The 23916-nt window shown below is 33.1% G+C and overlaps 1 protein-coding gene across 1 annotated transcript in view; it reads left to right on the top strand.

The window, feature by feature from the left end:
- The window catches only part of LOC119840159 (espin), a 77320-nt gene that overhangs the window by 37447 nt on the left and 15957 nt on the right, over window positions 1-23916 (top strand). Inside the window, exons 3-10 of the mRNA XM_038366671.1 lie at window positions 15681-15864; window positions 17811-17993; window positions 19721-19822; window positions 20349-20559; window positions 22023-22211; window positions 22721-22859; window positions 23278-23361; window positions 23640-23751. Coding sequence (XP_038222599.1) covers window positions 15681-15864; window positions 17811-17993; window positions 19721-19822; window positions 20349-20559; window positions 22023-22211; window positions 22721-22859; window positions 23278-23361; window positions 23640-23751 — 1204 coding nt within the window. The remainder of the gene's footprint in view (window positions 1-15680; window positions 15865-17810; window positions 17994-19720; window positions 19823-20348; window positions 20560-22022; window positions 22212-22720; window positions 22860-23277; window positions 23362-23639; window positions 23752-23916) is intronic.

Genomic DNA, 23916 nt, shown 5'->3' with positions numbered 1-23916 from the left:
AAACCGTGTGTTTTTAGTTTTTTAAACTATATTTATTATTTCAAATAATAAACATTACTAGTGGACGAACGTAGTTATTTGAAAACGGGTTATCCATTCCGTATCTATGTATGTATATGTTATCAAAGCCCAGCTCCATATCTGTGTGTGTCTATGTTTTCGTGTTAGCCACGTGCACGTAGTAATCTTTCAGTTTCAGCGACGAACGTGAAATAACCTATATGTTTGTTTAATTGGAAATGATTTGGTGGGTTATAAACCGCCAAGAAGGGGGCCTACTACGCCCACGGCGTTAACGCACTTGGGAGTTTTTATGAAATTTAGAACGTCAAATAATTGGACATCAATTACCAATAACCTATGGAACGGGGAGCTTAGTCCGGCCCAAGTCAGATCGACAGGCTAGTAAATAACAGAAGCATATATTGCAATAACAAATTGCGATCTCAATATCCAAGTACAATAGCTAATCGGCCATAGCCTATAGCAATTTTGCCGTAAATCGTTGTTTTTGTTTGTTCATCGATAACCGTCCAGTCACGATAGCTAACGGCTGTAACTGTATGGTGATGCGCGATGCATATCTGTAATCTGAGGTAACAGAGGCATAGTGTGGAGAATTTGCTAGTCAGCTGGAACAAGATGCTAGAAGCATTTGCGATATAATCTAGACTTCATATTGCCGGGACAAAAAATATACCTTCATTTGTCAGCCTAATAAATAGTTATTCAGACATCAATTTATGTATTACTCGCGTAAATCCGTATCCCGTAGGAATATCGGGATGAAAGTTGCCTATATGTTATACCAGTTTTCCAGCTATTTACGTACCAAATTAAATTGCAATCGGTTCAGTGCGTGAAAGAGCAACAAACACACATCATTACAAACTTTCGTATTTATTATATTAGTAGGAAGTAGGATTGTAGTTTTAGGTACGTTAATGTTTCGTCATAATTAAATTTATTTAAATGTCCATTTTTTATGTTAAATATTTCCTCATTTGATATTAGCTTACATATATGTACTTAACGTTATTAAATTTATGAAAAATATTCAATTCAACTTTAATCAAATGCATACTAAGCATATAAATAAATGGATGAATCATCCTAAAAAAAAACTGCCTTAAATAACAATTTTTATCGGCCTCTTTTGGGAATTGTCCAATGAGTTTTTTGTTTTTTATAAGAAGAGGTTGACATTTTCGGTAACAGAAAATGGCACCCATTGAAGTTTTAATCTCTACAAATATCGTGTACTAGCGGTCCGCCCTGGCTTGGCCCGTGGTACAAATATAGGCTTCCTCAATAAATGGGCTATCTAGTACTGAAAGAATTTTGTAAATCGGACCAGTAGTTCCTGAGATTAGTGCAATCTAACAAACATACAAACAAAAATCTCTTCAGCTTTATAATATTAGTAGATTTAAGAAAAATTATTCAATTATATCTTAACGTCACAAGTTTTAGAAACTAAATAGTTAATACTTTATCAAAATATGCTCCTAAAATATGTAAAAATTTAGTCACATAGACCATGTTCTTTGTACCTATATGTGTGTTGAAGCATTTTTTACAACGTCCAAGAGCACGTAAACAAATTCATTCATTCATTCATTCATTTTAATTTCTAAATTCATTCGAACCAACGTTTATTGAGATCTCAAATAATTGCGTGGTGAAAGCGTTGCCGTCTGCCGGATTAATTGCGCTGATCGCGCCCACAATCTTCACACTGTGTAGGCAGAATCGTGATCTGCATCTTGGGGGACGCCATTTTTGTTTCTCTGTTGTTTATGGATTTAGGAAGAATGAGAAATTTTTAGGCGGGAAATTAATCTGCGCCTTTTGGCGGTTTCCAATTCCGTTTCGTCATCAAATTTCATCTATTCTTTAAAAAATTCTCATTTATGAAGTACTAGCTGCGCTCCGCGGTTTCACCCGCGTAAGTTCGTATTCCGTAGGAATATCGGGATAAAAAGTTGCCTACATGTTTCAGTTGCAAATTCCAAATTTCATTGCAATCGGTACAAAAAAGTAGTTTTTGCGTGAAAGATCAAAAATAATCAATCCACATTTACACACATCCTTACAAACTTTCTTATTTATAATATTAGTAGGATATCATAGAAGGATAGTAAGATTAGTAGGATAGGTTATCGATGTTATAAAAATGAAAATTAAGAGTGTAGAATCTTTGTCATGCTATGCTCATTAGAAATATCACAGATAAACATATGAAATCAATAGTGTCCATATTTTTTTTACTTTTATTCCATTTTTTATTTATTAGTTCATAATGAAGCTTTGTTTTTACTATTTGTTACCTATAACATTATTGTTTTAATGAAACGCAAATGAACGATTTAAGTAAAGGCTGTAATATTTTCTATACAAATCATCTCAAATACGTAAAAGTAATATTAACCAGTAGTTCTAAATACATAAAATATAAATCACATAATCGCGAATAATTTTGTAACTCCTTGTTAATTTTCATAACGTTACGTACTTGTAAACAAATCGATGAATTATTTCAAATGTGGACTTATTTTGAGTAATTAAGATTACAGCGTTCACGGAACATTACCCAAGGAGAAAACAAAAACATTATTATGCAAAAATCGGACAAAGTAGGTGATGTGGTTAAATTAAGAATGTGATTTTAATGGTTAGAGGGGCGGATGGAAATCCGCTAATCGTAGCAATGCTTACATTATCTGCTTGTTGAAATTAAGGTCTTTCATAACTTTGCAGTTAATTTCGGAATTGGAAAGAACAGGTCCTCTTCGGACAGGTACTAGCGAGGCGGCCTGTCAATTGTTTAAAAAGTCATATAGGACTTGAAAAAACTAATAAAATAAAAATAAGAAGAGTTATACGATAATATTTAGAGGCCTTATGAATATATTCGTAACTGCGCGTACAGTTTGCACAAAGCGAAAAAATAAAATTATCGCTCCCGCTAGCCGCTCCGCTCATCACAACATCACATACCGTAATCAACTCATTTACTGGAACCCAGAAATGCACTAGTCAAGTGAGATGCGACTCTGCTTGCGCTCGCGTTGAGTGCATATGCGTGAGTGAACTGTGTACGAACTGAAAGTTTTCCTATTTTCTAATTGTCATTTTTAATCTGTGGAGTTGGTGCTTTGTATTTTTTTAATTGATTTTTAAACTGTGGTATTTTGTGTTTGACATTTGACAGGTTTATATTTTTGACATACCGATTACCGAAAATTGTGCGTAAATGTAATTAACATTTCGTATCGCGAATAATTTGATTCAGTTATTGAACCAGTTATTTACAATTGGTAAAAAAAAATATTTATTGAATTAAATAAAATAGTCGCTAACTAAATAAAATTATTTTATAACATTATTCAAAAACAAATTCGAATTATTTAAACTGATCTCATGAAAACCTAGCAGAGCGAGATGTGTTTTTATATCTAATTATTCGGATGTATTAGACACCGATAGGAAGCCAATTATTTCAATCAATATCTAATATTCGTCTATGTACAAAGTAAATATTGTCATAATTTTATTATTATCGTATCATTTACTAAGTAGGAATGTGATAAAAAAACCAATATTGATGAATTCTAATTTACTTACTGTAATTTACAAATCAATTTACTACCATATGTTTATAAAAGATCATATTAATGTTTTATTAACTGTTGGAAATTGCGTATATATTTTATAAGCAATTTACGTTAATTATAAATATTAGGTTAGAGTAAAATACAACAAAAAATAATTATATATACTTTTGTTAACAGTGACCTATATAAATGTGTCCATAAACAATGTCAAGTGCAACAAACAATGATATTGCGAAGACAATAATCAATTGTTATATTTATATCGCTTGCTAACATTTTATTTTTAAAAGACTGAAGATGTAACAGGAACTGCTTTAATTTTTCGTCTCATCACATTCAATTCATCACGGTTGTGTGATTTATCCAGCGTAGTTAATAGTTTAAGCTAGGTTTTTTAATATATAAAAAACAAATAACGGTAAAAATTATAGGAAATGTATTGCATTGCTCAGTAAAAACTGTTTAACAAAGCTATGAAAAGGAAGGAAAGTACGTATAAATTAAATTAAGATTTACTTTCTAATTATTTCGCATGACGGACTAAGATTTCTTAACACTATAAGTGATAACAATTAAAAAATATTTCGAGCATATTGCGATAAACGGAATGTCAGTTATTTGGCGCGGTTAAATGCGTTCGGATAGTTGCACTTGAATGAACAATGGTGTCTTTCGGTTTTATAATTGTCAAATTATCCGTGCCGATTAGTTAGTTTTTGAGAAAAAAACATTAACGATGTTACGTTATTTTACTTAAAAAACAATTTGTTTTCGTTTTGAAAAATGCTCGCAATAAAATAATATTACAAAACTTACAAGGTTAAAATACAGATATACAAATTGATCACAAAGGTTAGTGTCGTAAGTTTCGTCCCATAAATATATAGACATAGGGAAGAGAACTTTCATATTATGAATAAGGCAAAATCGTAATAGAATACGTGCTTGCTGGACAATGAACGCTAGCGCGTGTTGAAATGTATCGCATCATTTCTCTGCAGTAATTCAGTGGAATTAGCGGCTTAGCTGTCAGTTGAGAAAAGAAAATAATCGTTTTTAATAGAGAGATAGCTGTAAATTCATGATGCACTAAAATGAAACAGTTTTACATTTGTAATTAATATTGTTGCGGATATTTTGATGTTTAAATTAGTTTAGCACAAAACCACACGTAATGACGTATGTCTGAAGCGATAAATTTTACTTTTGTATTTCTCAATACAAGAGTAGAAGGTAGTTCAAGAAAGATTGTAATTTATTTTATTACTGAGTAACAAGCCTAATTGTTTTTTATATTGTGTATTATGTAGTACCCACTTTTCGCAGTTATCAATTTGAAGTCAATCTTATGCTTTTTATGAAAGTTTCAATGTATGACTTACGAAAATAATTTAAAGAACTGTCAACCATTGTGAAATAGTGTTATGGTTTGAAAAAGGAACAAAAATGGCGACATGTCCTCGTCGTGAGCGCCCTCTGCGCGCCTCGTCTGCGAGGTTGAAATATTCCAAGACGATACCAGCTAGTACCGTGAGGTTTGTATCATATTTTCCAGTAAAGGTGCTATTTTTATATATTTTTCACATGTAAAATTCTAGAAATAGAAAAGTAATGTTATGGATACGATGAATAAATTGTGTAAATAATTAAAAAATATTATATACTTCAATATATTCAAAATAATATGAATAGATTGTCATTAATCACATTTTGGAATTAAACAACGCAATACCTCCATCGCACTTTATTCATAATCTATCACTTAACCCATAATAAGATTACGATGAATTGCTCTACATTCCGCTGTATAATATCAAAACCGGTATTGGAAAAGCCATACTTACCTTAATATAAACCAGCGTTATCTCATTACCAATCATTTTCACATTACGCGTTTCTGCATTAGCACGTCGCGATGACAGGTGACCGCATTCCCTAGTTACCGCCATCTGTTAGTGGAAACTCGTAATTAAAAATTGCTTACAACATTTGTTGCGCGCCGTCAACTGTGTAGATAAGCCCTTATGCTTAACTTTCGACATAATAACACGGTTTTAAGATTGTGTGATAATATTTTATTTATTTCATAATATGGAGTGTTCTTTTGAATAGCGCGATCAATTTAAAAGATTAATTACAAAATAATTGTCGGTTTTGTTATGTTTTTATGTGGCAACAGTAAACTCAAAGTAAAGAGACATCAACCTTTAATGTATGGAAGTGTTTAATTATTGTAGTATCAATATTAATTCAAAATGTATGTAATTTGATAAAATTTAGGTGGCGCTTAATGCCTCTGACCATATGGATCACTATTCTAGCGTTATAGTTTGATAAAAATATTAAGTTTTATTTGAACACGAATATCTATAATATTTTCCAACATCCACCGCTATAACTTGTAAAAAACACGTTGAAACGGTGAGCGATTCGCGCGTTCCGATCTGAAAGGCATGGAGCCGTTTTATGATTAATTTATAACATGTTTCCTACTTTAACATTATAATTTTTCCTTCTTTTTTTGGTATTACTGAAACACACGCAGAGTTCATTGCTGTTTGTTTTGAAACATCCCACTGTTATAAATTTAGTTTTATATAAATTTAGTTCTTATTGTTAACTAGCTTTACGTCTTTGCCCGCGTAGGCAACGGATAAAATACTTAGATAATCTCGGGGCTATTTTCATATAAGTCCGGTTCTCGTGGAATTTCCGGGGCGGGAAGCTATTCTCCAAGCATCCAAATGGATTCAGTTTTCACATTTATAATATCTACTGATTCGATTCATGTCTATTAGGTTTTAAATCGGATAGTAAGCAATTGAACCTGCGTGCTTTAACTAGTAAATAATCATGAAGTGTATTAAGTTTCTACACATAAAGTTTATTGCTTTATATCTAAAGGAAATGTTATATAACCGTTATTTAAGATAAGTGTAGAGCAATATGGAAAGGTACAGATAGATAGAAATCTCACGAAACGATGTATTTAGATTGAATATAATATTCTAAATTGCCACTTTTATAAGTGCTCATATTATGTGATAGGTGCTGATACCATTTAACTGTAGTTAATGATTTACTGAGGTTTTCTATTAAGAGGTCTTTTTTATTCCATAAAATAAACGGTAATATCATTCATATTTCTTTATAAAGTGTATGTACGTAAAATTCTAGTAAAATTACCTACCATATAAATATTTGTATGCCAGTTTGTTGGCTAATTGTGCGGACGTGATATAGATTTTATAAAACTTTGTAACTACAATTCTGACAATTTTTATTTTTCATATCGCCGCACCTGAATACGTATATTATTTAAATTTATTTTTTTAGAATCCTTATGAAAAAAAGACACGATTCCGTTGAAAGAAACTCGATTATCTATATTTTATCCATGCTTTTACATTCGAAAATAGGTGACAGATAAAATAGGAAATGTAATCAATTTTTATTAAATTAAACTATGATTCAATACATATTGAAATGAATTCAGGAAATAACAATCTTATTTCAATGAACGCAAACAGTTCAAGAGCATTTTTTACGCACGATGGATGGAACAATGACTCAATTTTTATAGCGCCATCTGTTGTCAAGTAGAAATGGTGGGAAAACGGCTATTGTAAAAATTTATGGCCAGACATTGTTTTGTCTTGATTTTCACCTTTAGATATAATAAGCTATGCCTGCCTTGAATTATTACATTCGAATATTTAGTGATAGGTTTTTTTTAAATAGATGTCTTATTAGTTATTACTAATCGGATATGGAATAAAATTACATCTGAGTGTGTTTAAAACTGAAAAATCTAATAAATAAAAAACAGTGTACAGTTTATTGCTTTCACTGAGAAAATCAATATATTCTTTTCACCATACTTTTTATTGCAATATTATATCAGCTTCTAATCTTGGTTCCACTAGGATTGTATTTGGGGTAAAACAAAATGCTACTTTATAAGCTAAAAAGTAGCTCTCGGCTGGTGAAAGAAATTTCACATTCGGTTAAGCAGTTTCAGAGTTTGTTTGCCACATCATACATCAAATACATCCTCATATAAGATAAGTATTGATTGTTAATATGAAAACATATTTTTTATATTTATCCGTAATAAGAGGATATCCGAAAATCTTGAGGAGTAATTCCAATGATTATGGACCGAATGCATTAAAAGATAATGAGCTATTTATAATTATTAAACGTTCGATAAGTTTACATAATACATTGAGCTTGCTATTAAGTATAATTGCTAAAATTTTTATGCAAAAAAATCTGTTAGGCGAGAAATTTTTGAAAGAATAGAAAAAATTCGATCACGAGGCGGGATTTGAACCCGCTTTTTCCGCCAATCCAGTAGCAATTCTATTCTTTAAAAAAATTTCTCATTTATAAAGCATTTCAATGTTATAAAACAAAAAAATTAACTGTTAGGCGGTTTTGTAACTAATATGAATGCAGATAAACAAATTTCACATCGTGTGTGTGACATCGGTCTATGCATCGGTGCAAATTTTAAGCTATCGTCAGTATTAAAATAAAAAATAAAATAAAAATAAAAAAATAAAAAAGCCTTTATTTCTCGCGTTTACAATTATAAGTTATTTACACTTTATACTTATGCTAATTTTCTGAATTAACACATCGTCAGTATTATTTAGTTAATTTTCTTCGATTTTCAAATAGACATGGTATCATAATAGCGTCGACATTTTACCTTGTTGGATCCCTGTATTTATACATTATCTACATTTACATTAATATAATAAAGAGGAAGAATTTGTATTTCTGTTTGTTTGTTTGTAATGGATAAACTCAAAAACAATTGGACCGATTTCAAAAATTCTTTCACCATTAGAAAGCTGCAACTTCACTGACTGACATAGGCATATGTACCACGGGCGAAGCCGGTGCGAATAGTCAGTTTACAAATAATTTTAATTTCTACAACAAATTAAAATGTATTAAATTATTATATTAAATTAAATTAAAATTAAAATGTATGCATTTACCACAAATCTCGTTCAAATAAAAGTTAAGTAACCGCATATCTGTAACGATTCAAGTGGTCGTTTATTTGACGGCGAAAGTGGTCGAAACGGCCGTGTCATGAAGCGATATAGCGGAGAAACGTACGGGATTAATTCATAAGATTGTTAATTTCATATGATTCGAGAATATTCTATCATTTTATTTTACATTTATATAAAACAATGAAATATTATTTGAATGATTCAAATGATTGACTTTTCTTTTACTTGTCGAAAAATGTGTGTATTTATTTATTTATTTAACTTTATTGTAGCATAAGAAAAAAAATAGTTTAAAAGAGTATACAAATAAATTTTGAACGAAAAGTGGCATCTGCCTCATTCTTCCTCACTGACAAAGATACATAAAAAAAATTATTGAAATATTTTTTTGTATATTACATACCATTCAAGCATTCAATTAATTGGGTCCAAATTAACATACTTAACATGTTATATTAAAAACGATGGTTATAAGGGATAACTCGTTAATACCGGTTTGCAATAGTGTTGTACTAGCGGTCCGCCCCTGCTTCGCCTGTAGTACATATATAGCCTATAGCCTTCCTCAATAAATGGGCTATCTAACACTGAAAGAATTTTTCAAATCCATCCAAGACCATTAGTTCCTGAGATTAGTGCGTTCAAACAATCAAACACTTCAGCTTTATGATATTAGTACAGATTTACACTATATATATAGTATTTATTGGCACAAAGTTTAGTATAGTATTCTACAGTAATATTCAGTGGCAAAAAATTATACAGTGAAATTAATAAATACATTTTCAAATCGTTCTTCACTTGTACCACACAAACACAAATCGCGAAGCAATTAACGCTAGACGAAATAAAGGATCCTATTTCTCAGATTTCAAACAATCTTTTCTGAAATAGAATCTCACATAAAAGTTATCTTGAAGTCTTATTCCAAATAAAAGTGAAACGTAAAATTAGATTGTTTTATTATAAGAAGTCGATTATTATTCTTTATTTTTGTTTCTTCTTTTTGAGAAATATTTATGAAGTCCCGTGTCCCCTAGTATGGTATGTAGGTTCTACGGTATTTAACCACTTCATGCTTTAACCACTGTCCCACGGAGATGGTCAAAATATTTATGTAAGTATTTAAAAATACTGAAGGGGCAGACCAAAATTGATATTTTGAATCAATTCTTGATAAATTGGTTTCCATGCTATTGTTCATGTAACTATATCTTTTAATTATTTAATTTATGTAGCACTAGCTGCGCCCCGCGCCGCGCGGTTTGACCCACATAAGTCCGTAACCCGTAGGAATATCGGGATAAAAAGTTGCCTATTTGTTATACCAGTTGCCTACGTACCAAATTTCATTGCAATCGGTTCAGTAGTTTTTGCGTGAAAGAGCAACAAACACACACACATCCTTACAAACTTTCGCATTTATAATATTAGTAGGATAATCAGCTGATTTAGTAAGGTGACTGAGACTTACATCTCATATGTATAATAATTATATAAAGCTGATAAATTTGTTCACCGTTATAAAAAATTTTTCATAGCTGGATATGTACGTAATACCTTATTGCTAGGTTATATATTTACAGGCGAAGCCGGGGCGGCCACTTATATAAGTTTGTGGGGTAAAATCTGTAACACGAAGCACTATGTTACGGTTGTCGGAAAATATTGTATGTATAAGGGAAAAAAAAGCTTTACACAGCTTCATGATTTATCTCAAGTGGCCTATCCATTATAAAATCAATGCGAAACCGGGGCGTGCCATAGTATATATATTAATAACAGTATAACCAATAACAAATGACAATTTTCCCATTACATTACATTGTAAATAAGAAAACACATGACAATGTTGTGTCATTAACTTGTGTGAAAATACGATACTTTCGCTGTAGCGTGAAAACGTAAGCTCAGTCGACACTGAGGGGCCGGCGCATGCGCATGCCTCATTTGTTTACGATTCTAGTTCTATGACTGTAGCTTTTTTTGCGTTAAAAAGCGTTAGACAGTGCTGTGAAATAATTCGTGAATAATAAATATGTGCTTGGTTTAGTTTTGGAGTGACAAAATTTGGTTTTATAGAAAAATGACTCAGAATAACACAAACCCGCCATACAGTCGGGTCACGAGTAAGCTTTTTGGGAAGAAAAGCAAGAAAAACAAGAAGTATCACAAGACTAAAGCAGGAACGTATGGAGGGAGGGAACGGTAAAATATTGGATTGTTTTTATTATTATGTATTTTAATTCGTATTAGTTAATGGCAAAATTATCCTACTAATATTATAAATGCGAAAGTTTGTAAGGATGCGTGTGTGTTTGTTGCTCTTTCACGCAAAAACTACTGAACCGATTGCAATGAAATTTGTTACGTAGACAGCTGGACAACTGGAATAACATATAGGTTACTTTTTATCCCCAAAAACATTCAAACGCGGGGCGCAGCTAGTAGAATTATAAAATAATCATTACATTTAGGTTTATAATAAAAAGATCTATGTTGATGAGTACGGAGTATCTTAAATTTCTTTCTTACAATTAATTTTAGTAGTACGCGTAAGAAATAAAAAGATACAATAAATTAAATAGAATTTTATAATAAATTCATCATGCAAATTATAATAGGTACTTTCTATTCTATAAAACAAATCAAAGTTACAGAGATTGCAAATGAAAGGAGAATGGTTAAAAGATTCTTTCGAAACCTACCCGCATAACATATCAGTTAGAATATATCATAACACTTAAATATATAAAGTATCATTGTATAAAGTATTCGATCTCATTATGATAGATATAGACTGAAAACCGTTTATATTTATTAGGAAATATGGGATTTGCCTAATGTATGGAGCTTTCAGAACAATGAATTAGATCATAAAAACATGATGCGAAGTACTTACTGTGCTGTGGAATACTTGTTGTGATAAAGTCACAATTTTTGAGAACAAAACTACAGCTATAAAGGAAGACATTGACTTTTTATTAATTTGAAGGAAATTGCTATAGTTCTATGTAAAAATTTTACTATTTGCATTTTGTGGGAATCATTATACAATGGAACATGATAAACCGTTGTATAAAAAGTATTCGCAAATGATAGCAATTTCGTGTCGTTGACGGAAATAAAATACAATAATTAGTAGAAATTCCATTGGATATTTACGAAGGTGTAACTAAAAAAAGGGTTCTTAATTTACTGCCTAGTATACAACACTTACCGGAGTATGTATTAAAGCTAATTAATAAATATGCGTGAAATGTCATTTTGACAGGTTACTATCTAAAGTATTTTGTTATATGTCAGATTAAAGAGCTCATGTTAAAATGCAATCTTCAGGGTTATTGACGTATTACGTTGAGAAATAGTTAACAATGGTGGCGGCCGGAGCGTGTAAAATAACTTCTACTAACAACCTTCTTCAATGTCATGTAAAGAAAACTGCAAATTAGTAACAACTATCCTACTATATCCTACTAATATTATAAATGCGAAAGTTTGTTAGGATGCGTGTGTGTTTGTTACTCTTTTACGCAAATCCTACTGAACCGATTGCAATGAAATTTGGTACGTAGACAGCTGGACAACTGGAATAACACATAGGCAACTTTTTATCCCGATATTCATACGGGATACGGACATACGTGGTTGAAACCGCGGGGCGCAGCTAGTGTTACATATTTTGCGAAAAATGAAACTTTTACCTTGTTTTACGTAACATAAAAATGAGGTCTCATCAAGCTATTTGAATTGCAAAGTTGTTAACAAGTTTATATATAGCAACAGCAAATGTATGTGATTTCTTTATTTCGATTTCGATCTGAAATTTTATCCGATTGAAAATCCGATTGAAAATTTAACTTCATTCATCCTAGCTGCATAATTTTTTTTAAATAATATCATTTTTACACGGTATAACATTTGAACTAACTCTCGATATTTCTCAGGGTCGTTATGACACAGTCCTCATATCTGATGCTAGTTTTCTTCGTTTGTGTATTTTTATATATATGTCCTCAGCTATTTGATGGTTTTTATTTGTGTAATTTCTTTCATTAGTGTGTTGTGCTGTCCCTGATAAACAAATGTTTATTTCTTTCTTTCTTTCTTATTCAATCGACAATCCCAAAAACTAAGAAATTTCTCAATTCGCCTGTATTTGTTTGGTTTTATCAGTGATTCTCTATGTGCTTAGTAGGGAATTATTGTCATAAGGTCCTAGGTCATATTTTATAATCTGGAGTGATACATTTCTCCCCCGGTCTGTAACAATTTGTTGAAAAGATCTGTTTAAGCTATAGTCTATGGTCTAATGACTTCGCTAAACGGTGAGGCAATCAAATAAACTTAGTATGAATGTAAATCGTTTAAAAATCCAATAAATGTAGAATTCATTGGTTACGTGCCCATTCACAGTTGGCAGGACATATTAATATTTATATTGGCTTTCACTAATTTATATAAATTGATTTTTAATTAATTTCAATTTCTTTCATCGCTGTGGGTTTTTATTATCTTTTAAATACTTTTTAATGATGTCGTTGATGCGATTTAAGGGTTTTGGGTGTTAATTGATTAATTTTAATGAATCACATTAAATAATATTTATATTTAAGTTTTAGTAGATTTTTTTTAAGTATGTACATAGTCTAGGTACGGGGGAGTATTCGCTTCGGCAGGATTTCACTAAATTGTCAATATAATGCATATTATGTACAACAGCTTACTATCCAGCTGTCGGAACCGTGTCAAAGCAGTGCTGAGGCATTATTACTCAGGTGTCCTGAGCAATGGCATCCCTTTTTTGGCATACGCAATCCAATCCCACAACATAATATCATGCTTTGTTATATATTGTTGGTCTTCAGCTTTAATCTTATCCTACTATAATATTTTGAATGCGAAAGTTTGTAAAGATGTGTGTTTGTGTTTGTTGCTCTTTCACGCAAAAACTACAGAACCGATTGCAATGAAATTTGGTACGTAGATAGCTGGACAACTGGAATAACAAATAGGCAACTTTTTATCCCGATATTCCTACGGGATACGGACTTCTGCGGGGCGCAACTAGCAAGGATATATAAGTATGGAATACAATAAGGACGTACTAATGTCGGACAGGTAACGATTGCGAAACAACATAACAAAATATTCGGTATTTATATCTTCTAAAGATAACTGCTCGAAAATACGTTATGTTAAATGTTTAGAAATAACTCTTATCGTACAAAATCTTTTCCAAGAACATTTTTCCTCAAAAAATGTAACTCGATATTGCCATAAATATTTATGGTGGCAATTATAAAATTATTAAATGGTATTGCTTCATCACGTGTCGTCTAAACTGCAAACGGTTATATTTGGCAATAGAATTGTTTTCTGCACGCAAGCTGTAATTGCACCCTTTACCTGTAACTGAATTCTTGAATTTTAGTTCGATTATTATTTGTGTTAATCACGCGTTTAATTCTGATATAGTCTGATAGAGAAATTACTAAATAACATTGAGGTTCATGAAGTGTAATTGTTGAAATAGTTGTATAAAACGGAACATGAAGGTTTTACTGATCAACTTTTACATACATAAGTGTGATTTTCGTAGGAACTTATTGTTTATGTTTATATGAACTAGAATAAATAAATAATTAAATGACCATTTTTAAAAAACTTATGCGCCCTGAAATTGTCAGAAAGACCAAATTTAGACGGGTCCACACTGGTGGCAACAGATCTTAAATAATTTTTTTTATCAAAATCGGTTCACCTAGTCAAAGGTTCTGAGGTAACAAAGCCAAAAAACAGTCGAACTGATGACCTCCTTTCGATAAATATTCCTTTAGATAAATACGGCCTAGTATTGTATTATGTTATCTATGGTACTACTATAAGCATTTTTTCGTTATTTATCAACCAACCTCCACACATTTTGAATTGTCTACCTGATTATAAATAAACAAAACAGCCAAGTTTCAGACTGAATTTTATCTATAGAATTAGAATTAGATAACTTATTAAAATGGAAATTCCCATGGAGCTTCTGTCCATACAAAATCTGGATTAGAAAACGCATGCAAAGAAAAGGCCGCGGGCGCCACATATTCCGCATAATATCACAAATACATACAATTATACATATCTAATATGAAATAATAATCATTACAGCATACACGTAACAGACTCGTCTATCACGAAGTCCCGTTAGTCTCACGTTTCACTTTTATTTGACTTGTTTTCACTTTACGTCGAGAGGTCAGTTACGACATTTCGGTAATAGGCTTGGCGATGCTGACTTCCTTTTTTTGTTACATTAAACAAGTTTTTAATCCGGTTTTAATGAACAGTTTTCTATGCATGATGTACCCAAATTTTATGGTTTAAGACAATATGCTAATTATATGTGAAGACTGCTTTTAATATGTATTTTTAAGAAAGAAAGAAATTTGTTGATATGATTACTGTCTTTTATAAATTGCCACAAATTTTGTGTCCATAAGGCAATTTTCTTTGTGATGTTGATGCTGAAACTATAGTTTGTAGTGTATTTAATATTCAAAATGTTTTAATAAAAGGCTTGCTTTCAGAGGAAAAGTCCTGAAACGTAAAAATAGTAGATTAAGTTGTATACATTGACAACTTTTACTCGTAATTATTACACATACTTGAATTATTTAACTAATTGGCTGGTATGCAAGCGTAGATGCAATTAAAACTGAGTTAACAGTTACCTATATGAAGGTAACTAAAAGTACCAGTCCTTTCCTTTATTCCTATAGCCAATCCTTTCTTAATCCCTTCCCAAAAAGTCGGCAATCCATTTGTAGAGGCGTAAGGTCTGCAATGGACCTTATGCCTCTCCAAATGTTCATGGGCGGTCGTAGCGCTTACCATCAGGCGTCCCACCAGCTCCATTGCCGACTGTAACATAAAAAAAAATAACTAAATAAAAAAAAAAATAACGAATTTTGCTCTAAGATATTTTATTGCATTTTGCTTAGATTAAATCGATAACATATAATAATATTGTTCACAGCGCGAACACGGCAATGGACAATGACGTCACACCCGTGTACCTAGCTGCACAAGAGGGACATCTAGCGGTGCTCAAGTACTTGGTGCTGGAGGCTGGAGGGCGGCTGGACGCGAGGGCGCGTGATGGAATGCTGCCTATACACGCGGCGGCGCAGACGGGCTGTTTGGATTGCGTTAAATGGATGGTGAGTTATGGATTTGCGACGTTCGTTGCAATGTTAAGGGCAATGACCCTTATGTGTTATTGTTTATTGAAAAAAAATACGATTGGTAGGGAAGGCTTTTTGCATATTAATATCTATCGGTTTATTTTGATCGATTTTTACATTTAAATGCACATATTGAACCGATTTTAATGAAATTTGGTACGTAGATAGCTGGACAACTAGAATAACATAATAGCAACTTTTCATCCCGACATTCTTATGAGATACAGACTTACGCGGGTGAAACCGCGGAGCGCAGCTAGTATTCTATGATCATAACTCCTATGTATCAAACTGACGGATGATCAAAATAAACATTTCCTAGAAATGAAATGAGTCGCGTTTCAAATCCCATATACATTATGTAGTACGTGTCTTACAATACAAATCACATCTCTTAATATCGTCGTGAGTTCCTTTATTATATAAAGACAAAGAAAGTCATTACAAGTAATTCATTTTTTCATAACATTGCATAAGATTCGATACAGATTACACATCAATAACTACCGGAGGAAATGCATAAGCGTGGTAACTGGTAACACGACTGATTTATCTGTTATATGATTGAAAATTACTTTATCATAAGGAAGAGTGATATTTTCTGATCGTATGCCAATATTGAATGATTACTCTTTCCTGTCGGTACGGTTTAGGTAATCAATGTTTCGCTCGCTCTGTTTTACTCTGATTAGATTGAGACCTGGAACGCAGAATAATAAGTATATGTACCTGTAGTAATGTACTCTTAGTGAAGGGCTTTGAGTCTGAATGTCCAGAAATATATATTGGAATGAATTGAAAGTCATCTTTCAAATTTAAATGTGATCTATTAAATTCGTTTATATACGTATACAGTAGTGACTTATAACAAAAAATTTTTATATTTGCTGTTAAATTGTATATAAGGAAGTTTATCAATAACCGCTTAATCGTAAATACAATAAACGTAAATAAATTCTTACATAGCTTTGTATCTTTATACTACATGCACGTTTTTCAGTATTGGTACTGTGAAATTTTAATGTTAAATTTATGAATAGAAAAAGGTATTGGGTACCTTATGTATGTTTTTTTAATGAAAGTTGTCCACTGATGGCGTTATATAAACAAATAATATCGATTCAAAATTGCTATAAAACAAAAGTATAACCGAGGAAAAAAATATGAATTATAACTTATTATAAAATTCCTTTTACATAACAATAATGTGTGAATAACATATATTTAAATCCAAATAAGGTTAATGAAAGCATCATTACAAGATAAAAATAAAATATACAATTACGTAATGTCAGAATGGGATGTTGGCAATTTTACTTTCGATGACTATTCCATCTTCCCTATAATTACGGTAAATATAACTGGCAACTTTCAATTGCATCCTAAACGGAAACTGCCATAGATATGTAGAAAACGCCGTTTTCTTTTTTATGTGGAAGAAAGCAATATGACATTGTCATTGTATGGACAATATGGGCATAATGTGTTGCCAGTTTCAATCAATGCTTGCCAAGTGAGCGATAAATGTAAAGAGAAAGTTCGATAAATCGTTGTATATGAGTTTCGTGACGTTTCATATTAGGTAAAGATATGTTTGACTTTCAGGAAGTAATATAGAGAAAAACTAAATAAAGATTTTTCCATTTCTTTGGTTTATGTAGTTTTGATTAAACTATGTTGATAAATACGTTTGCTACCGAGTATTAAAAATCTAAAGCTTTTCTTTATTGGTTTGCTTGATAATTTAACGGAACTCTTAGTTTCTGTGTGATTTGAAAAAACACAATTAGAAGTTGAATTAAACTCCACCCGTCACAAAAAAAAGAAACAAATGAAATGACCATTAATATATTTAATTGCTACGTTTGTCTAATTTGAGTCACCTAGTAAATCTCTTCTGAAGAATCTATCGAACATTCTAGATCGTTGAGCGTGGTGTCGACCCGAATGCCAGAGACGGGGATGGCGCGACTCCACTGCATTTTGCAGCATCACGAGGGCATCTGGCGACGGTTCGCTGGCTGTTACGGCATGGCGCCAGGCTGCATTTGGACAGGCATGGGAAGAGTCCCATCAACGATGCAGCTGAGAATCACCACTTAGAGGTGAGATATTCTAAAATTTTCAACACACACACTAATATGAACCAATCGTGAGGTGTGTGTGTGATAATATCTCTTGTCTAGTAAATTGAAGGATATACAATCTTGATTATTAGATATTTAGAATTTTTAAAAACAGAAAAACGTATATGACAACTATGAAATACGTAATGGAAAATATATACTTATCGTAACTATGGCATTACTTTCATAAAGAACAAAATTTAGTGACCACCTCTAACTAACCATAAATAACGAAAATAAGGTTAAGGTATTTATTCGCCTATGACTAACCAAAAGCAGTCTAGGCGTTGATCAATTCATTACTCTTATATGATTTATTCCGATAGTTGGCTTTATTTCGTACACAATGTAAAAATTTATTCGTAGAACCTTCGAATATTGAATAAATTCCCATACAATTCAGCCCACAAAGCTTATTGAAACGGGCTTGAATAGTTACTGTTTAATTCACTTTCCATACTAACAAGACAATGGCTATGAAAGTATATCCACGAATCAGCGTCATGTTTTGATGCGTTATTGCGCAGTTTTGATACTTTCTCTCTAATTATATGCCCTTATCAAGAATATGACGTGTTGATACTTTGAAGTGTTGCTTTTTGTGCGTAGGTACCTACGCCGTATAAAACCAGTATCGATAATTTCGTTAGATATGCTTAGAATAATAATGTATTTTTACAGTAGCTTTATGTTAAAAAAGTTCGGGAAAGGGTATCTCAAAATAGTATAATATTTAAAACATTAACTACGATTTTCTGATTAAGGTTTAGATAAAATTATTTCATTTTGTTGTAGAATGGGATGTATAACTGTATTCCTGTATGTATGTATTATTTAAAACTAGCGGTCCGCCCCGGTTTCGCCCGTGGTTCATATATAGCCTCAAGCCTTCCTCAATACATGAACTATCTAAAATCGAAAGAATTTTTCAAAAACGACCAGTTCCTGAGATTAGCGCGTTCAAACAAATAAACTCTTCAGCTTTATAATATTAGTATAGATTCTGTGACAACTTTATCTCAGATCCCTAGATTAATACCAAGTACCTAGGCTATTATTTCTACGACGCATGTGCCTATTATCGGCAATTTTCCACCTTTCTAGCTTTCTAATTATTTAATATAAAAGATATTAGGTAACTGCGAACGCGTGACTGAATATGATATCTTCCTTAGTCTAACGATATGTTTCGTATATGCAGAACAGTTCATCAGCATATGCGTGTTTCTTGTATCACGTCTGTCATTTGTTTTTCTGTTTACGTTACCTAACCTCTTCATTGCATCTTACCGTATGTGTATCAAATAATATTGTAATAAAATTGCGTAAGTGTAGGGCATTGTGAAAGGATTGGACGGTCAATATTATGAGATAATTTTGATTGATTGTTATATTTTACTTTTAGTGGATAATGCTTTTTCATTGGCAATTAGGTGTCCCTTCCCAAGTTAGCTGTAGCTTGTATGTATGTATCTATGTTGTCTACTTATTATGGTTTCTTTTATAGTATAGATCGAAGCGAAAGAGTATTTTATTTATACACATTTTTTTATAGTAAAGATAGCAAAGATGCCATCTGTTCATAAGTGGTCATAATACCCCAACTACAAATATAGGCAACAATGACAGTGATGTGCTTAGCTGGCCTTTTAAGGACCTAGGATCTTTTCTGGAAAGAATACTAAAGGTTGATAATTAAATTGCAGTGTTTGAACGTACTGGTGGCTGCGGGTGCGGCTGGAGAGAACAAGCAACTGTCTTCGTATAAAGCAGTGCATGCCTGCGCCTGCACACCTGGAGAAGCACGTGTATGTGATCAGATATTAGTATATCAATTCGTATAAGGCAGTTGCAAATATTGTTTTTTAATAGTGGGTATAAAAGGTTATGAGGCATTTTTTTTATCATTTATTAACAGCCTTTTTAACATGTAAGTTGTTAGCCTAATAGTGTTTTATCACTTTCCCTAATAACGTAAAGTCACATTAGAAGTAGATAACTATTATTAAAAGTAGTAACATTAATACGTTTTGTGTTGTTGATGGTTTCAATCAGTAATCAATAAAGCAATATATTTACATGTTTTGAATTTTTTTTATGAGTAATGTTTTAATTAAACGAACGTTTTTTGCTTGCCATAAATATGCCTTAGTAAATGAGCTATATATAGCCAGTTTCATATTGATGTTCCGTTTTATATTGATGAATAAATTATAATAAGGGATATTGTCTGGCTTCCAGAGACAATTTCACAACTTGCTGATAAAGTAATTGATAACACAACAATAACATGAAATCTTTGTAAATGATGAAGTAATGATTTAACACTTATAGTGCGCCTTAACCGGTTGCGTGAACGCGAACTCCCGCTCCCCCTTCTTCCTGCACGGGCCTGAGCGCGAGAGGAGCTCCCCCCGCGAGAGGAGGGGCTCCGTGTCCACGGTGGGCTCGGTCGGCTCGGCGCGCTCGGGGCCCGCGGACGGCCTCTACGTGAACCCCATGCAGAGGGCGGCGCACCACGCGTCTTCCGGAGAGGAGAGTTCAGGTTGGTCACATTTTTTAGGAAGTGACTTGATGTCATAGTGGGCAACTGAGCTGGTGGTTCACCTGAATATTCGCAGAGGTAGTGCCTCTGCGAAAGCGCCACCCGCTTTTAAGGTGTAAGGGATAAGGAAAGGATCGATGACTGGAAAGAAGGAATGAATTGGGTAGGGTATGGAAAAGAAAACGAGCCTCCGGCTCCCCAGTCATGCATGCTCTTATTTCATGCCGGTTTTCTGTGGGGGTGTGGTACTTCCTCGGTGCGAGCTGGCCCAATTAGTGCCGAAGCGTGCTCGACTCCCGCATCAAACTGGTGTATAGTTATTTTTTAACCTATTTATTATATATTTTTATTTAATTCGACTGTATTTTTTGTGTTTCTTACCTCGTAACTTTTTGGGTGAGCCGATGTTGATGCTCCTTTGTTTTTCCTTCTGTGATCCTTTGTTGAAATATTTTTTGTTCTGACATCTTGAAGGCGGTTACATATTTTATATAAAAATAAGTCGGGTTTTCCTTCCTGACGCTATAACTCCAGAACGTACGAACCGATTTCCACGGTTTTGCATTCGTTGGAAAGGTCTCGGGCTCCGTGAGGTTTATAGCAAAGAAAATTGGCGAAACGGAGTTCGCCGGGTTTGCTAGTATTTTATGAAAGTAATAATTTTTAAGCTGTAGTTGAGCAATTTTGGTTTGGTATATATTGATTTAGTAGATTGTAAATAAAAAATCGAAGAGAAATCGTAAAATAGATAGAATTGAGAACCTTGAATTTGAATGAAAGAGTCTAGGATTCCAATATGGACTAGATCCTAGACCTTTTCATGTGAAAAAAGTTATTGATGTATTAATAGCATTAACATCGACCTAACTTTTATTACAACTATGATTATGCCATAGAGATGATTCAAGTTCAAAAAACTACCGGCTATGACTTGCTTTACTTTAATTAACCGTGCAGGACATGAACTTTAATGTTATTGACTCTATGTTACATTGTTAGTACTTAGTTGCGTTTCAATTGACCTGTGTGTTGGACCATGTGTGAGTGGTTTATTAATTATTAGTTTAATATATAACATAACTAACTGCACGCTCCGGCTCCGTCTAAGTAGTCATTTATCCTAATTGAAATAATATAAAGTATCCTATATCTTAAGTTGGAAAACTGCACTTGGTGTGCAAAAAAATGTGTGTGTCTGAAAAAACTATTATTATCATAAAATCGGAGTGATTTGGGAGTGATCCCAGAAATATTTCAAATGTTAATTTTACTTTCTGTAATAAATGACCGAAATTGATTTCCGATTATTCTAATTCTAGTTTAATGTCATTTAAAACAAATTTTATTGCATTGTTTTAGAGTTAAATACTTACGACATTCCACACGATCCTAAGTTTGCAAAACTTACTCAAAATTCTATTTTATTGCATTGTGATAAAGTTCAAAACAACTTGTCCCACAAGATCACACAAGCAAGCATTCCACAGCGTGCTCCGCGTCGGACGCGGACACGGCGTCCGGCTGGTTCCTGCACGGGTCCAGCGGCGGTGGGGCCCCGGCCGCGCTGTATCAGCGGGTCCGGGACCTGTTTCATGCACGATCGCCGGGGCCCCGGGGGCCCGCTGAGGGTCAGGAGGCGCCTACTGTTACAGGTTAGCGATTTTAAAATAACTAGTAAAAATTTGTGCTTTAGGAGGAATCGCACATTGTAGAATAGTACACGATGACTCAGAAGGTAAAAAAAATATTAAATTTGTTTTTTGAAATTTATAAAAAATACTCAGTTTAAAGGAAATGTTTGCGTTTTTCATGCTATATACTTTACAACTTAACATGTGCCAATATGTGTTAAGCTTCAGTTTTCAAATTATTTACTTTTATGTCTTTTTATAGCGCGCCTATTTCATGTGCATAAAGTTTCCTTTTAACGTGCTTTTATTAGCTCAACTTTGTTACCCGTATCATGTAGCTCACTCATTTAGACCTCAATTTGATCCACCTTTAACGGACACAGGCAGGACACAGATTTATTCAAACTATGTACACCCAAGGATCGGTGGCAGTACATTAATTTCTTGAGTTGTTAGGATTAAATAATGTCCTTACGTAAACCCTGCTTGAGACCAAATGAGGCAATATAGTATTGTTTCATTGTATACAGTAAAAGCTGAGATCCACGGCGTAAAGGAAGTGACGCCGGTCCAAGAGCAATCAGACAGCGACAGCGGAGCGGAGGCGACGCGACGCGACCACCACTATGAGGATATATATCTTGCGAGAGAAGAACATCAGAGGAGGAGGTAGGGAGGCTTGGAGTTGGTTTATTGGAATGGGGGTTAGGGGTTGGTTAATTGGAAAGGGGGTTAGGTTAGGTTAGTTAAGAGCTAGGGGTTAGGTTGGGAATAAGGGATAAGGATAGTTAGGGGTGAATAATTAGTGAAGGAAATATTCATGGAAGTAATTATTCTAAAATAATATAATGTTTGTTACATATGCGCCTAAATGATAGGATTTTTTGTTATGTTAGTTAAGCAAGGCGCGTTAAATAATATTACATTAAGTTTAGAAATTAAAAACTTTTTAACGAATTTTAAACGCGATTTATTCATTATATTATTAACCCGACGTTTCGAACACTTTACAGCGTTCAAACACAAGAAAATACTAATATTACAGTATTGTAATTCTACTATAATACTATTATAATTCTATAATTAGGAGTAGTTCCCGGGACTCCGGCAGCCACAGCCGGCCGGGCAGCGCGGCGCTCGTTGTTGATTACGATACTAAAGATAATGACACGTAAGTAATATAAACACGTAAGGATTTAGTAATATCTCTTCTGTATATATATAGTATTTTCGTGTCACTATGTTAGTTAGCATACTCCTCCGAAACGGGTGGACCGATTCAAATGATTCTGTGATTCACGAGTCCCCACGAGATTTATATATATTTAGATTTAAGCCTCAGCCTTCAGCCTTCCATGTAATTTGGTTTACTATTGACAATTTTTATATTTAGTGTTTAATTAAAAATAACTATTTATTATTTAAGATTAATTACTTTTCTCCATATAGATCGAGCAAAAACTACGAAGAGGTATCACCACCGCCGTCGGAGACGCATACGAAATCAACTATCGCCACCAAACTCGCTGCGCTCACGCATAAAGCGCAGAACTTTGTAAGTTTTATAATGATTTTCAATAGTTTTTTACGTTTTTCTAAACATATAAGCAAATCATAATTATTGCATACCTACCTACCTACCTACCTACTTACCGAACTACCTACCTACCTACCTACCTACCTACCTACCTACCTACCTACCTACCTACCTACCTACCTACCTACC

Source organism: Zerene cesonia, chromosome 5 (assembly GCF_012273895.1).
Source record: "Zerene cesonia ecotype Mississippi chromosome 5, Zerene_cesonia_1.1, whole genome shotgun sequence".
Lineage (NCBI taxonomy): Eukaryota > Metazoa > Arthropoda > Insecta > Lepidoptera > Pieridae > Zerene > Zerene cesonia.
The sequence above is the reverse complement of the archived record's forward strand: the minus strand, read 5'-3'. Positions and strand labels throughout refer to the sequence as shown.